Source organism: Eptatretus burgeri, chromosome 15 (genome assembly GCF_056783735.1).
Source record: "Eptatretus burgeri isolate ZD-2024b chromosome 15, Ebu_testis_v1, whole genome shotgun sequence".
NCBI classification, from domain to species: Eukaryota; Metazoa; Chordata; class Myxini; order Myxiniformes; family Myxinidae; genus Eptatretus; species Eptatretus burgeri.
In genome coordinates, this window is record NC_140975.1 from 15899258 (window position 1) to 15912120 (window position 12863).

General features: G+C 42.7%; 1 protein-coding gene across 1 annotated transcript in view; it reads left to right on the forward strand.

Moving 5' to 3' along the window:
- Positions 1–12863, forward strand: part of GINM1 (glycosylated integral membrane protein 1) — an 87559-nt gene that overhangs the window by 42348 nt on the left and 32348 nt on the right. Inside the window, exon 2 of the mRNA XM_085855832.1 lies at positions 7534–7729. Coding sequence (XP_085711958.1) covers positions 7565–7729 — 165 coding nt within the window. The 5' untranslated portion in view covers positions 7534–7564. The remainder of the gene's footprint in view (positions 1–7533; positions 7730–12863) is intronic.

A 12863-nucleotide genomic window follows, 5' to 3' on the forward strand; every position in this document is an offset into this window, starting at 1 on the left:
TGTGGTCCCAGCTCTCTTCAGGTCATTGACCTCTACTCCTCTTCAAATTTCAAGGCAATCGGATGAAAATTGCCAATATTTAAAATTCGGGCAATATTGATTTTTTTTGGCCTATGGCCTTTTTTGGCAATCTCGAAAATAATTGGTGGTTGAATTCAGTGACCTGATATGCAAATCCTCTTCAAATTTCAAGCCAATCGGATGAAAATTGGCAATTTTAGAAATTCGGCCAATGTTGATTTTTTTTTAGCCGATATTGATCTCGAAAATAATTGGTGGTTGAAGTTAGTGACCTGATATGCAAATCCTCTTCAAATTTCAAGTCAATGAGACGAAATTTGAGGATTTTAGAAATACTTCCTTAGTTGTTAACCTTGGGCCTATGTTGACCTTTTGTTCGATGTTGACCTTAAAATATAATTGGCTGGTTGAATTCAATGACCTGAAATATAAATCATCTTCAAATTTCAAATGGATCGGATGAAAATTTAGGATTTTAGCAATACCACCCTCGTTGTTGGCCTTGGAACTACATTGACCTTTTGGTTCATGTTGACCTCAAAAATAATTGGCTGGTTGAATTCAGTGACCTAAACTATAAATTCTCTTCAAATTACAAGTCAATTGGAGGAAAATTGAGGATTTTAGAAATCTCATCTAACTTTTTTGGTTAACTTTGACCTATGTTGACCTCAAAAATAATTGGTGGTTGAATTCAGTGACATGATTTTCAAATCCTCTTCAAATTTCAAGTCAATGAGTTAAAATTGAGGATTTTAGAAATACACCACTTTAGTTGTTGACCTTGGGCCTATGTTGACCCTTTAACCTTTTGATCTCAAAAACAATAGGCATATTCCTTGTGACAAACTCTACCATGTGGTGAGGTTTCGTGAAGAATGGTTTGAAATTGTAACCTGTAGGCGATAGACAGACAGACAGACATACAGAGAAACAGAATAACAAAATCGACTAACCAATATACTTGAAAAATCTTCGATTTTGCAAATAACAAAGAATAAATAGACATCATACAGAGCACGATACTTACATAATCCACCTCCTTCTCTAAAGGTTGCCATGGATACATCAAATTGTCCATTTCATGAACATTAAAATTGACAATCTCAATCAAAGCTCACGTAAATCGGATGAAAATTGATTATTTTTCAGATTGAAATTATTTTAGAAGTTTGCCCTTTGACCTTTTGACCTCAAAAATAGTTGGTTTCCAAATGAATTGATGCACTGTGCAAGTGCTGCTTAATTTTCAGGTTACTTGGATGAAAATGAAAAAATTTTCAGATGAAATTTGAAGATGTTAGAGGTATGACCTCAAGATGACCTTTGATCTCAAAAATAGTTGGTTTCCTAATTCAGTGATGCACAATGCAAATCCTGTTCAACTCCCAGGTCAATCGGATGAAAATTGACGATTTTTCAGATAAAAATTGATGATTTTAGAAGTTTGACTTCAAGATTACCTTTGACCTCAAAATCAACAGGCTTCTCAGTTGAGACGACCACCACAACTTAGTGAGGTTTCGTGAAGATCGGTTTGGAATTGTGACCTGTAGGCGATTGACGGACAAACAGACAGAATAACAAAACCGACTGACCAATACACTTGAAAAATCTTCGATTTTGCAAGTAATATACAAACAGGGAATGGTGAAAACATAACCTCCTTCACCTCGGGCGGCGGAGGTAATTAAAAAAATTCTAGTACCCAGATTCGGATTCGAATCTTCACCAAAATCGAATCAATTGGTCCTTGTCACACACACCCAACATGTCCACCAAATTTCATCCGAATCCGGCCACAACTTTTTGAGATATCCTGCACACAGACAGGCATGTAGACAGGGGTGAGAGCATGACGTCCGTCCACCTTCGGTGTCGGAGGTAATGGCAGTTTTGAGCACCGGGTCCACTAGAAACCTTCCGGGGCCATAACCGATAGCGAAGCCGGTGGCCACTCAACCTGCGATCAGATGCTATTTGTGACGTCATGCGTCGGATAAACGACATGACATCATGTGCTCGTATCATCGTCATCGGATGTCATGTTGCATGACTTGCTGTTCCGTGTACACAGAAGCCCTCTGAGTGTTGATTTACCTCATTATTCATTTTCTCGTCTATGACGTCAATATAATTCAGTTATTGTCAATATAATTCAACAAATCGACTATTGCATTTTACATACGTAATATATCGATGGAAACTTGCTGGTCACATCTTCTTGAGAAAGTTGTGCAATTGATTGTTGCTCTGCTTTGTACCTGCCACTGTCTTCTATCGATGTTGCGGTGCCGCTGTCACGTGATCAGCGCACGTTCCCAGTGTCACGTGATCAGCGCACGTTCCCAGTACAATTCACGTCCATCAGGACGTACAGTTCCCCCCCTCCCCCCCCACCATGACACACTGTCAGACAGAGTTCAACCGTGTGTCTGCCACCGTTCCACCAAACTCGAACCCATGTTTATGTTCAGATTTGCAGTCAATACGCAGATCAGCAATTAAAGTCTCTTCCGTTGGCGAAAGTTTTCTCACAAAGATTCAAACAGCGAACGAAGACTGGCACAAAAAGGGGGGTAGGGGGGTCAAACAAAACTTCTGGATGGGATGCGGGGGGGGTGGGGGTAAATGAAGGATATTTTCAAAGAAGAGTCAGATGAAGAAGAAAAAGAAGAATAAGTCATATAAACCACTCTTTCTGCTTCACCCCTCCATAAGGACAGCGATCAAGGCTCGTATGGATTTAATCCACCAAGCAGTGGTGACGTCATAGGGACTCTGGACGTCTCCACGAGGTCCGCGTTATCACCATCACAGACAAAACAGATGTTATCCGATCAAACAAAGACTTGGATCCATGAACTTAACTCGTGTTCAAACAGCTGAGTAACCCGACTCGAGGGTGATCCATTACCCTGCGGAGGTCGGGTTGTGCTGTGTGTGAGCCGGCTGTCCTGCTTGGATTATAAAGATTGTGCCGTTCGACGATTATGAAAGTATACTATGTGAACTATTAAACGCCATCAAACAGGGCTAAGGGTAAAGGCGCATGGGGGCGACGACGTTCAGTGACCCCCAAACGCATCACCCAATCTATCTATAATTCCAGCAATCTCTGTGTGTCTGTCTGTCTGTCTGCCACCGCCATTTCTCGACAACCCCTGGTCCGATCTGATTGAAACTTGCCAGGTATATTGCTGGGGACCCGAGGAAGTGCCTTTTCAAGGTTTGATATTAATCGGACAAGCGGTTCCCAAGTTATGGCCATTTATTTACCAAACCAATGACAGGACACGGTGCTATGACGTCACAATTGTTCTTTTTTTTGCACGTACGGGCAAGTACTAGTACCTATAATGTAAGTACAGGTGTGCAGAAACGGACGTGCGGTGCACACGCGTGAGTTGCACTCACAGTGTTTCGAGTACAGCGTGTGAGTGTTTTCTGTTCGACTGCTTGGCAGGGACTTCAAGTGTTAATGGAAAATAACCTTGGGTAGTACAAACAATCACCCCTTCCGCTGCATTGTCAGATGTCCCGAACATTTTCACAGCTGTAAATAACAATGGGATGTTCGACTTGAGTAAACACGCCCAAACGCGCTTCCAATACCATTTCTGATTGTCAGGTTTACAGGTCGAGCCATCTGAACAAAAAAAAAAACATGGGGCATCTACATATTACGTACGCAAAAATATCGGTCCAACGCATCCCTCCTTCCTTGCATTGTCCATTTCATGAAGATTAAAATTGACAATCTTAATCAAAGCTCAGGTCAATCGGATGAAAATTGATTCTTTTTCCGATTGAAATTGATTTTAGAAGTTTGACCTTTTGACCTCAAAAATAGTTGGTTTCCAAATTAATTGATGCACTGTGCAAGTGCTGCTTAATTTTCAGGTTACTTGGATGGAAATTAAAAAAAATTTCAGATGAAATTTGAAGATGTTAGAGGTATGACCTCAAGATGACCTTTGATCTCAAAAATAGTTGGTTTCCCAATTCAGTGATGCACAATGCAAATCAATTTTAGTATGTTTCTCCTCCTCCAAATCTTCCGATTCTCAATCCTCCTCGTCGTCCCTTATGTGCGTACGTAATACGTAGATAGCCTCCTTCACTGAATGCTTGAATGAATCCCACCTTTTGTCGCTTTCACTGCTCTCCTCCTTCAAAACCATCCGCTTTTTCTCTTTTTCCTGACATCATGTCCCCCTCCATGATAACCAGTTGCAGCATCATGCATTGTATCTATCGCCATTCTTCGTTGTTCCCACCACAATCTAACGATCTTTTGTTTGGTATCCTAATCGTTTCGGGTTCATCTCGTGCCGTAATAAGTCAACTGTGTGGATCGTTGTCACATTTATCACGACATTGCTGCAAATAGCAGGTTGTTTGAAAGTAATAATATACGTGCAGCATTGTTGTTTCCTTGTTCAACAGGTGTGTGTGTGTGTGTGTGTGTGTGTGTGTGTGTGTGTGTGTGTGTGTGTGTGTGTGTGTGTGTGTGTGTGTGTGTGTGTGTGTGTGTGTGTGTGTGTGTGTGTGTGTGTGTTGTTTCATTCCTCATTGGTTATTGTAATCTACGACTACTGTTACTACTACTACTGGGGGAAAAAAAAATTGATCCAAGTCTTTCACGATCCAGATGGCAAGGCCTCGCGTTACAGTTGAGGTCATTTGTCCAAGGTGCTGGCGATAACTCGCTCGCTCTTCCTGAAAGGCACGGTGGGTTCTTTTTCACCTGAACTAGATGATGCCGGCAGATTTGGGCATCCGAGCAACGGTGTACCAATCCGTGATTTGTGATTGTTAATCCCACGAGACTCCGTGATTGTTGAGAAATTCTCTTGGAAAACCAGGATGACAAGTGTGTGCAGGGCCAGATTTAGGCATGGGCAAGCTGGGCAGTTGCCCAGGGGCCTCCACAACCAGGGGGCCTCCACAACCAGGGGGCCTCCACAACCAGGGGGCCTCCACATATTTCAAGAAAAAAAATTTGTAAGGAAAAATGTATTTGTGAGTACCTCAATGGTAGTTGGTAGTTAGTGGAACAGATATAAGATATTCATCTGTAACAGATATAAGATATTCACCTTACCTCATTCTCTATTTTATATAGAAGTTCAGATTCTTTGTTCTGGAAAAATATACGTTATGGATGACTGTAAATATGTCTTGTCACCTTTTTGGTATTCTCAGTTCGGGTGGGCCTCCACTACTGAAGGCTGCCCAGGGGCCACCACATGTCTAAATCCGGCCCTGAGTGTGTGTGTGTGTGTGTGTGTGTGTGTGTGTGTGTGTGTGTGTGTGTGTGTGTGTGTGTGTGTGTGTGTGTGTGTGTGTGTGTGTGTGTGTGTGTGTGTGTGTGTGTGTGTGTGTGTAACAACACGACCATTTACAGCCTATACCTTTTATTATATAGTATCAATAAGCTGTAGTTCGGAGATAAATCACATACGTGTGCAATACGCTGAATTACAACACAGTCGTGAATCAGCTCGTTTGTTTGGCCGAGCAGGGGATCCGCAATATTGTTAACACCCGAAAAGGACAACTTAAACAAGGTAACCAAGAGAGACGCTCGAACTTTCTTTTTGAAATCAAATTCGACACTTTTTTCACAACTTTGATCTGTCTGTTGTTGTGGAAGTAATTGAACAGCTTGTTTCACACGGAGTCCTTACAAGGTGTTTATTTTTGTTAACAGCTATTATCTTGCATGCTTTGTGCCGACACTGTAATTTGACTGTTTACGTGTATCCTTGGCCAAGAGAGATTCTGGCAGAGTGAGTGCGAGCAATGAATCGAAGGCTCTGGCACAATGTAAGTGCGGTGTCATTAATGCGGTGAGGCTCGACTCCCATACCCTGGGCTCCCTGGAGAAAAATCCGGCCACTCAGGGGTATGGAGGTTTGAATAGTGGCTGGTAAAACGGCCACCAGGGTTTCAAGGGTTAACGTCGATCATTACGGAAAGGCTCGAGGGGCGAAGGGGTTCGAGCTTGTACATCATGGTCCTTAAAGACGTAGCGAGGTGGAAATTGCGTTTTTTTTTAAGACAGAGAGGGCACTATTCCTCGCTGATCCACCGACTTGTCTCGGCTGCACGAGAAGATGTCGCGTGATGGGGATCCGTGCATGACGCGTTAACCGTTTCACGTCGATTGATGCGCTTGACGTGCTTCATTCATGGCAAGGATGAGACCTTTGCAGAGAAATCCATCCTTCACACCGGCAGTGCGCACACGAGCAATGGGACGTGTTATATCCGTACGTAGCGAGGACGATCCAACAACCATCTGCTGTGCATGTTGGTGTGATTAAAAAAAAAAAAAAAAACAATTGTCGCTACTTTGCCAAGTAGCTAAATCAACTTTTGGCTTCACAACTATTCCTGAGAGGGTATTGTAAAAGTACATTTGTAAATATTGGTTTTGATGGAGTGAAGCGCTGCATTCCGGTGGTGAAACATTGCCAGTCATCCATCAGTTAATAAAGAAGCCGTCCATGTGCGGAGCTGACATTTCCCTCCCAAACAAACTTCTTCTTGCACAGACCCCTTCACCATCTCAAAGGAGAGGAGGGTTGAGTTCATATTTTTAACCCAGATGGGTTGGGAGATGGGATGTGAAGAAGGGATGGTGGGGGTAGGTGACCCAAATGGAGCAAGAGCAATGGCAACATGGTCTTCAAATGCCGTTCTGGGTGTCTGCCAGAAGACAGAGCAAGTAAATGATCTAGTAAAGTAGATTCACTCAGTGGTGTAATGGTTAGAGTATCTGCTCTAAGCGTGGGAGATCGGTGCTTTAAATCCTGGCTGAATCATACCAATTGCTTTAAAAATGGCATGTGCTGCTTCCTTGCTTGATGCTCAGCATTTAAAAAGTTAGAGCATGGACCAATAACCATAGGTTGCAATGCTGGTACAGGTTTTGATTAGTTCATGTCATCAAACTTTGAAATACCTTTCAAAGGAACTTGTATTATTATTATTATTATTATTATTATTATTATTATTATTATTATTATTACTATACTAGCAGATACCTGTGGAAATTCCACTTTATGTAAAATGTTACTTGAAGTCCTCAACTTACGCCCCCCCCTCTCCCATCACGAACCCCAAGTCCTCTACCTCCCTCTCCCAACCCGAAGGCTTCAATCCCTCCCCTCTCCAAGCCTTCAAATCAACCTCCACAACTCCTCAACCCCTTCCCACCACAACTCCCCAAGCCCCTTCCCCCATATTTGCTTTCACCCTAACTCTCTGTGCTCCCCTCCTCCCGCTCATGAAAGCAAAAGGGCATTCTTACATTGAGCATTAAATATTTAATATCGTGTCACCACAATCACCGAGGTTAAAGTTGTATTACTTGGAACCTCCTTATCATTACTCGTTTAGAATATGTATTTAATATATAAAGCTCTTTCTAACCACTCACTCACTCACTAACTCACTAACTCATTCACTCACTCACTGATATCAATGTTTTGTTCCTTTTAGGTCGGGTAGAAAGCTGAAATTTTGCATACTGATGCAATTTGAAGCCAATATCCCAGGAAAAATAAAAACGTCGAAAAATTTCAGTAAACGAAGATACCAAAGAGTAAAAGTCAGCCGGTGCAAACTCGCTCTGCTCACTGCAGGTCACGTGAACAAAGACGATGGAGCTGATACTGGAACTGGTTGCTCAACAACGGTAAGAAGCACCACTTCCACCTCTTATTTTATAACGTTTGCCGTATTCACATATAAAAACTAGAACGGCACTTGGCAGAGCGCATATCTCCGCCAGGCTGAACAATTTATGTTTTGCATCCCACCGATGGGATGGATCTACATCCAGACTTGAACCATGTTCTTGTCACCGACCAAACTCATCCTCCAAGCTTTGTTATAACTCGTCTACATCTTTTTGAGATATCGTGTTATACATCGTTTTGCCCCCAACTCTCAATGGTGAAAAATCACTTTAAAAATTCGAGTGTCCGGATCTGCATCCAGACCTTAACCAAATTCTGATGGGCTGGTTCTTGTCACCTACTCAACTCGGCCTTACCATCAGCCACAACCTCTCGTGGGCCAACCATACAGCAAAGCTGACCTGAAAATCCAGCTGCCGACTGGCCTTCCTTCGGCGTTCCAAATGATTCCTTGGAAATTCAGAACGACTCACAGCCTACAAGGCCTATGACCATCACTCAACGGAGTATTGCTCTCCCCTATGGACTGAGGCCCCAGCAACACATCTACCTATGGGCTGGTGCTGTGGAATCTAAAGCTCTCAAAATTGCACAGAAACAGAAAATAGTTGTTGTTTTGCCAGTGTTGTTGTCCTGATGTGTTGGCTGCACGGTACCGGCACCACTATTTATCAGGTGGACAGGTCCGGGATAAGCACTGGAGTCAGTTGAAACTGGAGAATGAGAGGGCAAAGAAGGCTCTCTATGGTAGTAAGAACAGCGTGCTAGACTCGCATGATCAACAGCAAAAAAAGAGAAGAGCAGAAAGTAATGGAAGCAGCAGCTGCTCCTGGAAATTATTGCGGCACTGCAGAAACTTCACTCATTTAGGGATAACTCGCTGTGCCTACCCGTCGCTTAGCTGATGGATTGAATCAAAAGACAGCATGTTCTACTAAATAAACATATTGCAGGCCTATCTCCCATCTGTGTATCTCAATGAGGATGGTAAATGAAGTGAAACAAATGAAAATGGATGTTTCATAACATGTAGCCATTGTTGTTGTTGTTGTTGTTGTTGTTGTTGTTGTTGTATATAATTTTGTGTGCTCCTTCTTTGTCCTTCTAAAGAGTTCCTGCTGTCGTAGAATAATAAATATTACCATTGCCACCACTGCATGAAGCTCCCATTCCTGCTTCTTCTTCTTCAATCAATGAAAGAGGGCCTTTAAAATGTGATTGAACGACACAAATTTTCCAAGTAAATAGTTTTTTTTTATCTTTCCAACCACGTAGATCGATCATTAGCTTTCCAACTGCACCATTTTTACGATTGTATGACGGGAGAAACTTTTTGTAACGTATCGTGACACACGCATGGATGCTTTCCCCTTTCAGTAACTAGTTAGTACACCTGCTCCATGTGGTCACGGCAGGAAGGGTCATGTTATTATACTCTGTGGGGGACACGATAAGCATATACAATGCCTCAAGAATGTCAGGTTTCCTCTCTTTCAGTTTCGTGCTAAACAGCAGTAGCGACTGTTTAAAAAGGTAATCATACGTGTTTGTGGTTTATAATCTTTTTACTTTCAGTTTGGGTGCCCCACAAAATGCCAAGATAAGCTATTTATCTTGGCACATTAACACATTTGTCCAAGGAGGAAAAACCCCTTGGGGAGATGAGATGTTATTAGTATTAATATTGTTTTGTAATACCATTAATATTGTGCGATTATCATTGTTGTTGTTATTACTTTCGCTATGAGAAGCGGCCTTGGAAAAATGCCATTATAAGCTATATATATACACCTTAACACAGATTTTGTCCAAGGCAGAAAACCCCCTGGGGTAGGGGGGGAAATAAGGTCACGACAGCCTCCATAGTGTGACGCTTAGTCCTCCTGTCAAGTTTGGTTGAGATTGGATAAGTGACGGCCAAATGTATCGCGGTCAGACAGACAGACAAGAAACCAAATTGAGGTTTTTAGTCCGACAGACTGGGCATGCCTCCCGTGGCTTTGCTGACAGGTTTATTCAAACGACAGCTTGTTGAACTTGACAAACATATTGCATGTCTATCTGTGAGTGTCAATGAGGATGGAAAATAAAGTAAAACATGCGAAGAGGGATATTTTATAACGCACTAGACGACCCGTGAACCCGTTGGGTTCCCGTTTTGACAGCGGTTGAAGAAAAAAAATCATTTGAAGAAAAAAAAAAGATAGCTCCAGCGAACTATACCGCTGAGGTTGTCTGCATTTGATCAAATCTTCCCGAAAAGTACTTGACTGAATCGGGGATTGATTTTTTTTATAATTTTTTCGTTGCCCGATTTGAATGAAACTTGATAGTGCACACCGCAGGAGAATGGTGAGTAAGATGGCCCTAAAAATTTTACACTGTCGTGTACCGTTTTGGCTGTATTTCGGGAACATACATACATAAATACAAGTTGCGAGTTTTAGTAATATATAGATCATGGTTGTTGTCAGAGCTGTTGTTGTTGGTGTTTGTGTGCTCCTTCCGTGTTCGTCATATTATATTCCTAAAGGGTTCCTGCTGTCGTCCCGAACAAGTGTCAGGCATTGTAAATAGCAGCAGTGATTTGGGCAATAAAAAAAACAGTGTGCTGGTCAAGATTGACCTGCAAGATGGTGGATAAACAAAGGCACGTGGCTTTGTGACGTCACGTGAGAAAAGCCTAGATACCGAGTTGAAGAGCCCCCTTGTGCAAGGTGTTCAGTGTACTCAACCGAGCAGATCAAATTACCATTACCCTACATTGCTTTGATCTTTGTACATATAAAGTGGATTCCATGTTGGAGGAAATCCCCACAAGTCGTGCAGTTGATATGGTGTGTTTATCTATAAACGCTGAAGATGGCTTCATCACACTGAAACATCTCCAACATGTGGTGTTGTTGTGTTTCAATAAACTTGGGTTGTATTGCGGGTTCACTCCACCAGAGGACGACATGTTCACGTGGAATGTTTTTTTTTTTTTTTTAAACCGTCCAATTATTACGAATGCATCATGGCAGAGGGGTTAAATTCAGCAAATTAATGATGAGGAAAGGTTGGAACAGGAAGAGAGGATGTGATCGGATTGATATACGAAGGTAGAGTAGGGTAGGACCATTAGGGAGAGAATGGAAAGAAATTTGGGAGGGATAGGATTAAAGGTCTGCCATAGTTGCATAGGTATTAAATAGATAACCATAGCTAATTAGTACATTGATATTGGGGGAACTCAACTGGCTTCGCTTCTGTCTCATAATCTGGGAACTGCAGGTTCAAATCCCAACAATGATGGGAAGCCAATGGCAAACAACCTGTGCATTCCTTTCAGCAAGAAACTGATTCAGCAGCACAATCATCTCAAGTGGATGTTACCTGTACCTGCTGTGGGCCAGATAAATGATGATGATGATGATGATGATGATGATGATGATGATGATGATGATGATGATGATGATGATGATGATGATGATGATGACGACGACGACGACGAGACAAACGTGGATAAAATATATCTGCCCAAAGTTTGCCAAAATAATTGGAATTTCATTATGTTAAATCACACTTGTATGTTTGGCAGAATGGACAATGACTGGACCAGGGTCTATAGCCTGAGAGTATAGAAGAGGAGAGTTAGGACGGCAGTAAGGCAGGAGTCTTTCATTCAGAGAGTAGTGAATGTATGGAATGATCTGCCTGGAAAGGTAGTATTAGCAGAAATGGTAGATTGGTTTAAACTGGAATCAGATTGGTGGCTATAACCATTGGGGATAGAGGGGTACATGGATATTGGCATGACTGGTATGTAAATGACGAAGAGTATCGATGGGTAATTGTAAAAAAAAATTGGTCGTGATTGTAATGTCTGTGAGAGCCGAGAAGGTCTCGTCAAATGGTGAATGTGGTGTCGGTGTTCATTCATTCCTCACCCTACAACCCCCTTGTCTGAAGAATAAGAAAAAAGATTTAAGCCTGGTGATGTCCTCGTGCCTACCTGACTGTTCTCCTCCCCACTTCACCCCCGTCCCATCACAATGCAATTAAGTAAATAGAGTATAGTTACAGTTACCAGACTCGCCCCAGTTGTAAGGTCAGAATCCTAATGAGCTACATCAAACAGGTTGTGCCGGCCAACCCAATAATGTACTCGAAGCAAGGTCTCGGGCCTGTTTGCCATGTTACCGTGCTCAGGTGGAACGCCTGAGCTATTTGGGTGACATGCTGGGAATACCGTGCGTCTGGTTACCAGATTAGTGACCCGAGCGGTGGTCACCCAGATGCAGGTATGTTACTTCCTGGGCACTAACCACCATGAACCCAATCGGTCCTTTAACGGACATTAATAGCCAATGTGGCTTGCGATCAAAAACAAGTCGAATCACTCTGAGACCAAGTGAGTTTATGAAGGTGCGTTGAACAAACAAACGAGAGGGGATAAAAGAAGCAACAAGATAGAACACGATACCCCACGCAGTGTTCAAGTACATACAGTACTTCAATTTAAATAAAACTAGTACGTGCCCGTACATGCGTGGCCGTACGTGCAAAAAAAAAAAAACTTTCAAACTGCGAGCCAGAAACAACAACCACACAGGCCGTTCCTTCGCTCTTGCGTGCCCGTATGTGCGTGGCCGTACGTGCGTGCCCATACGTGCATGGCCATACGTGCGTGCCCATATGTGCGTGGCCGTACGTGCAAAAAAAAAAAAAACATTTCAAATTGCGTACCAGAAACAACCACACAGGCCGTTCCTTCGCTCTCGCGTGCCCGTACGTGCGTGGCCATACGTGCAAACAAACAAACAAAAAAACTTTCAAACAACCACACAGGCTGTTCCTTCGCTCTCACATGCCCGTACATGCGTGGCCGTACGTGCGTGGCCGTACGTGCAAACAAAAAATAAAAACAATGTCACCCGCAGGGTGACCCGTATCTTGCCAAAAGGTGACCACGTGTGACTTCTTTAAGGTCACACTGAGGTGAACAGAGCTGCTATCCACCAGGAGCGACTCCTTGAGGAATATCTGCCTACGAGAGATTCCGATGAGAATCGTTTTACAGAGTAACCATGAAAAATATGCGTTTGCCTCATAACGTCACCAAATGACGTCATAATGTCTCAAGCTTGA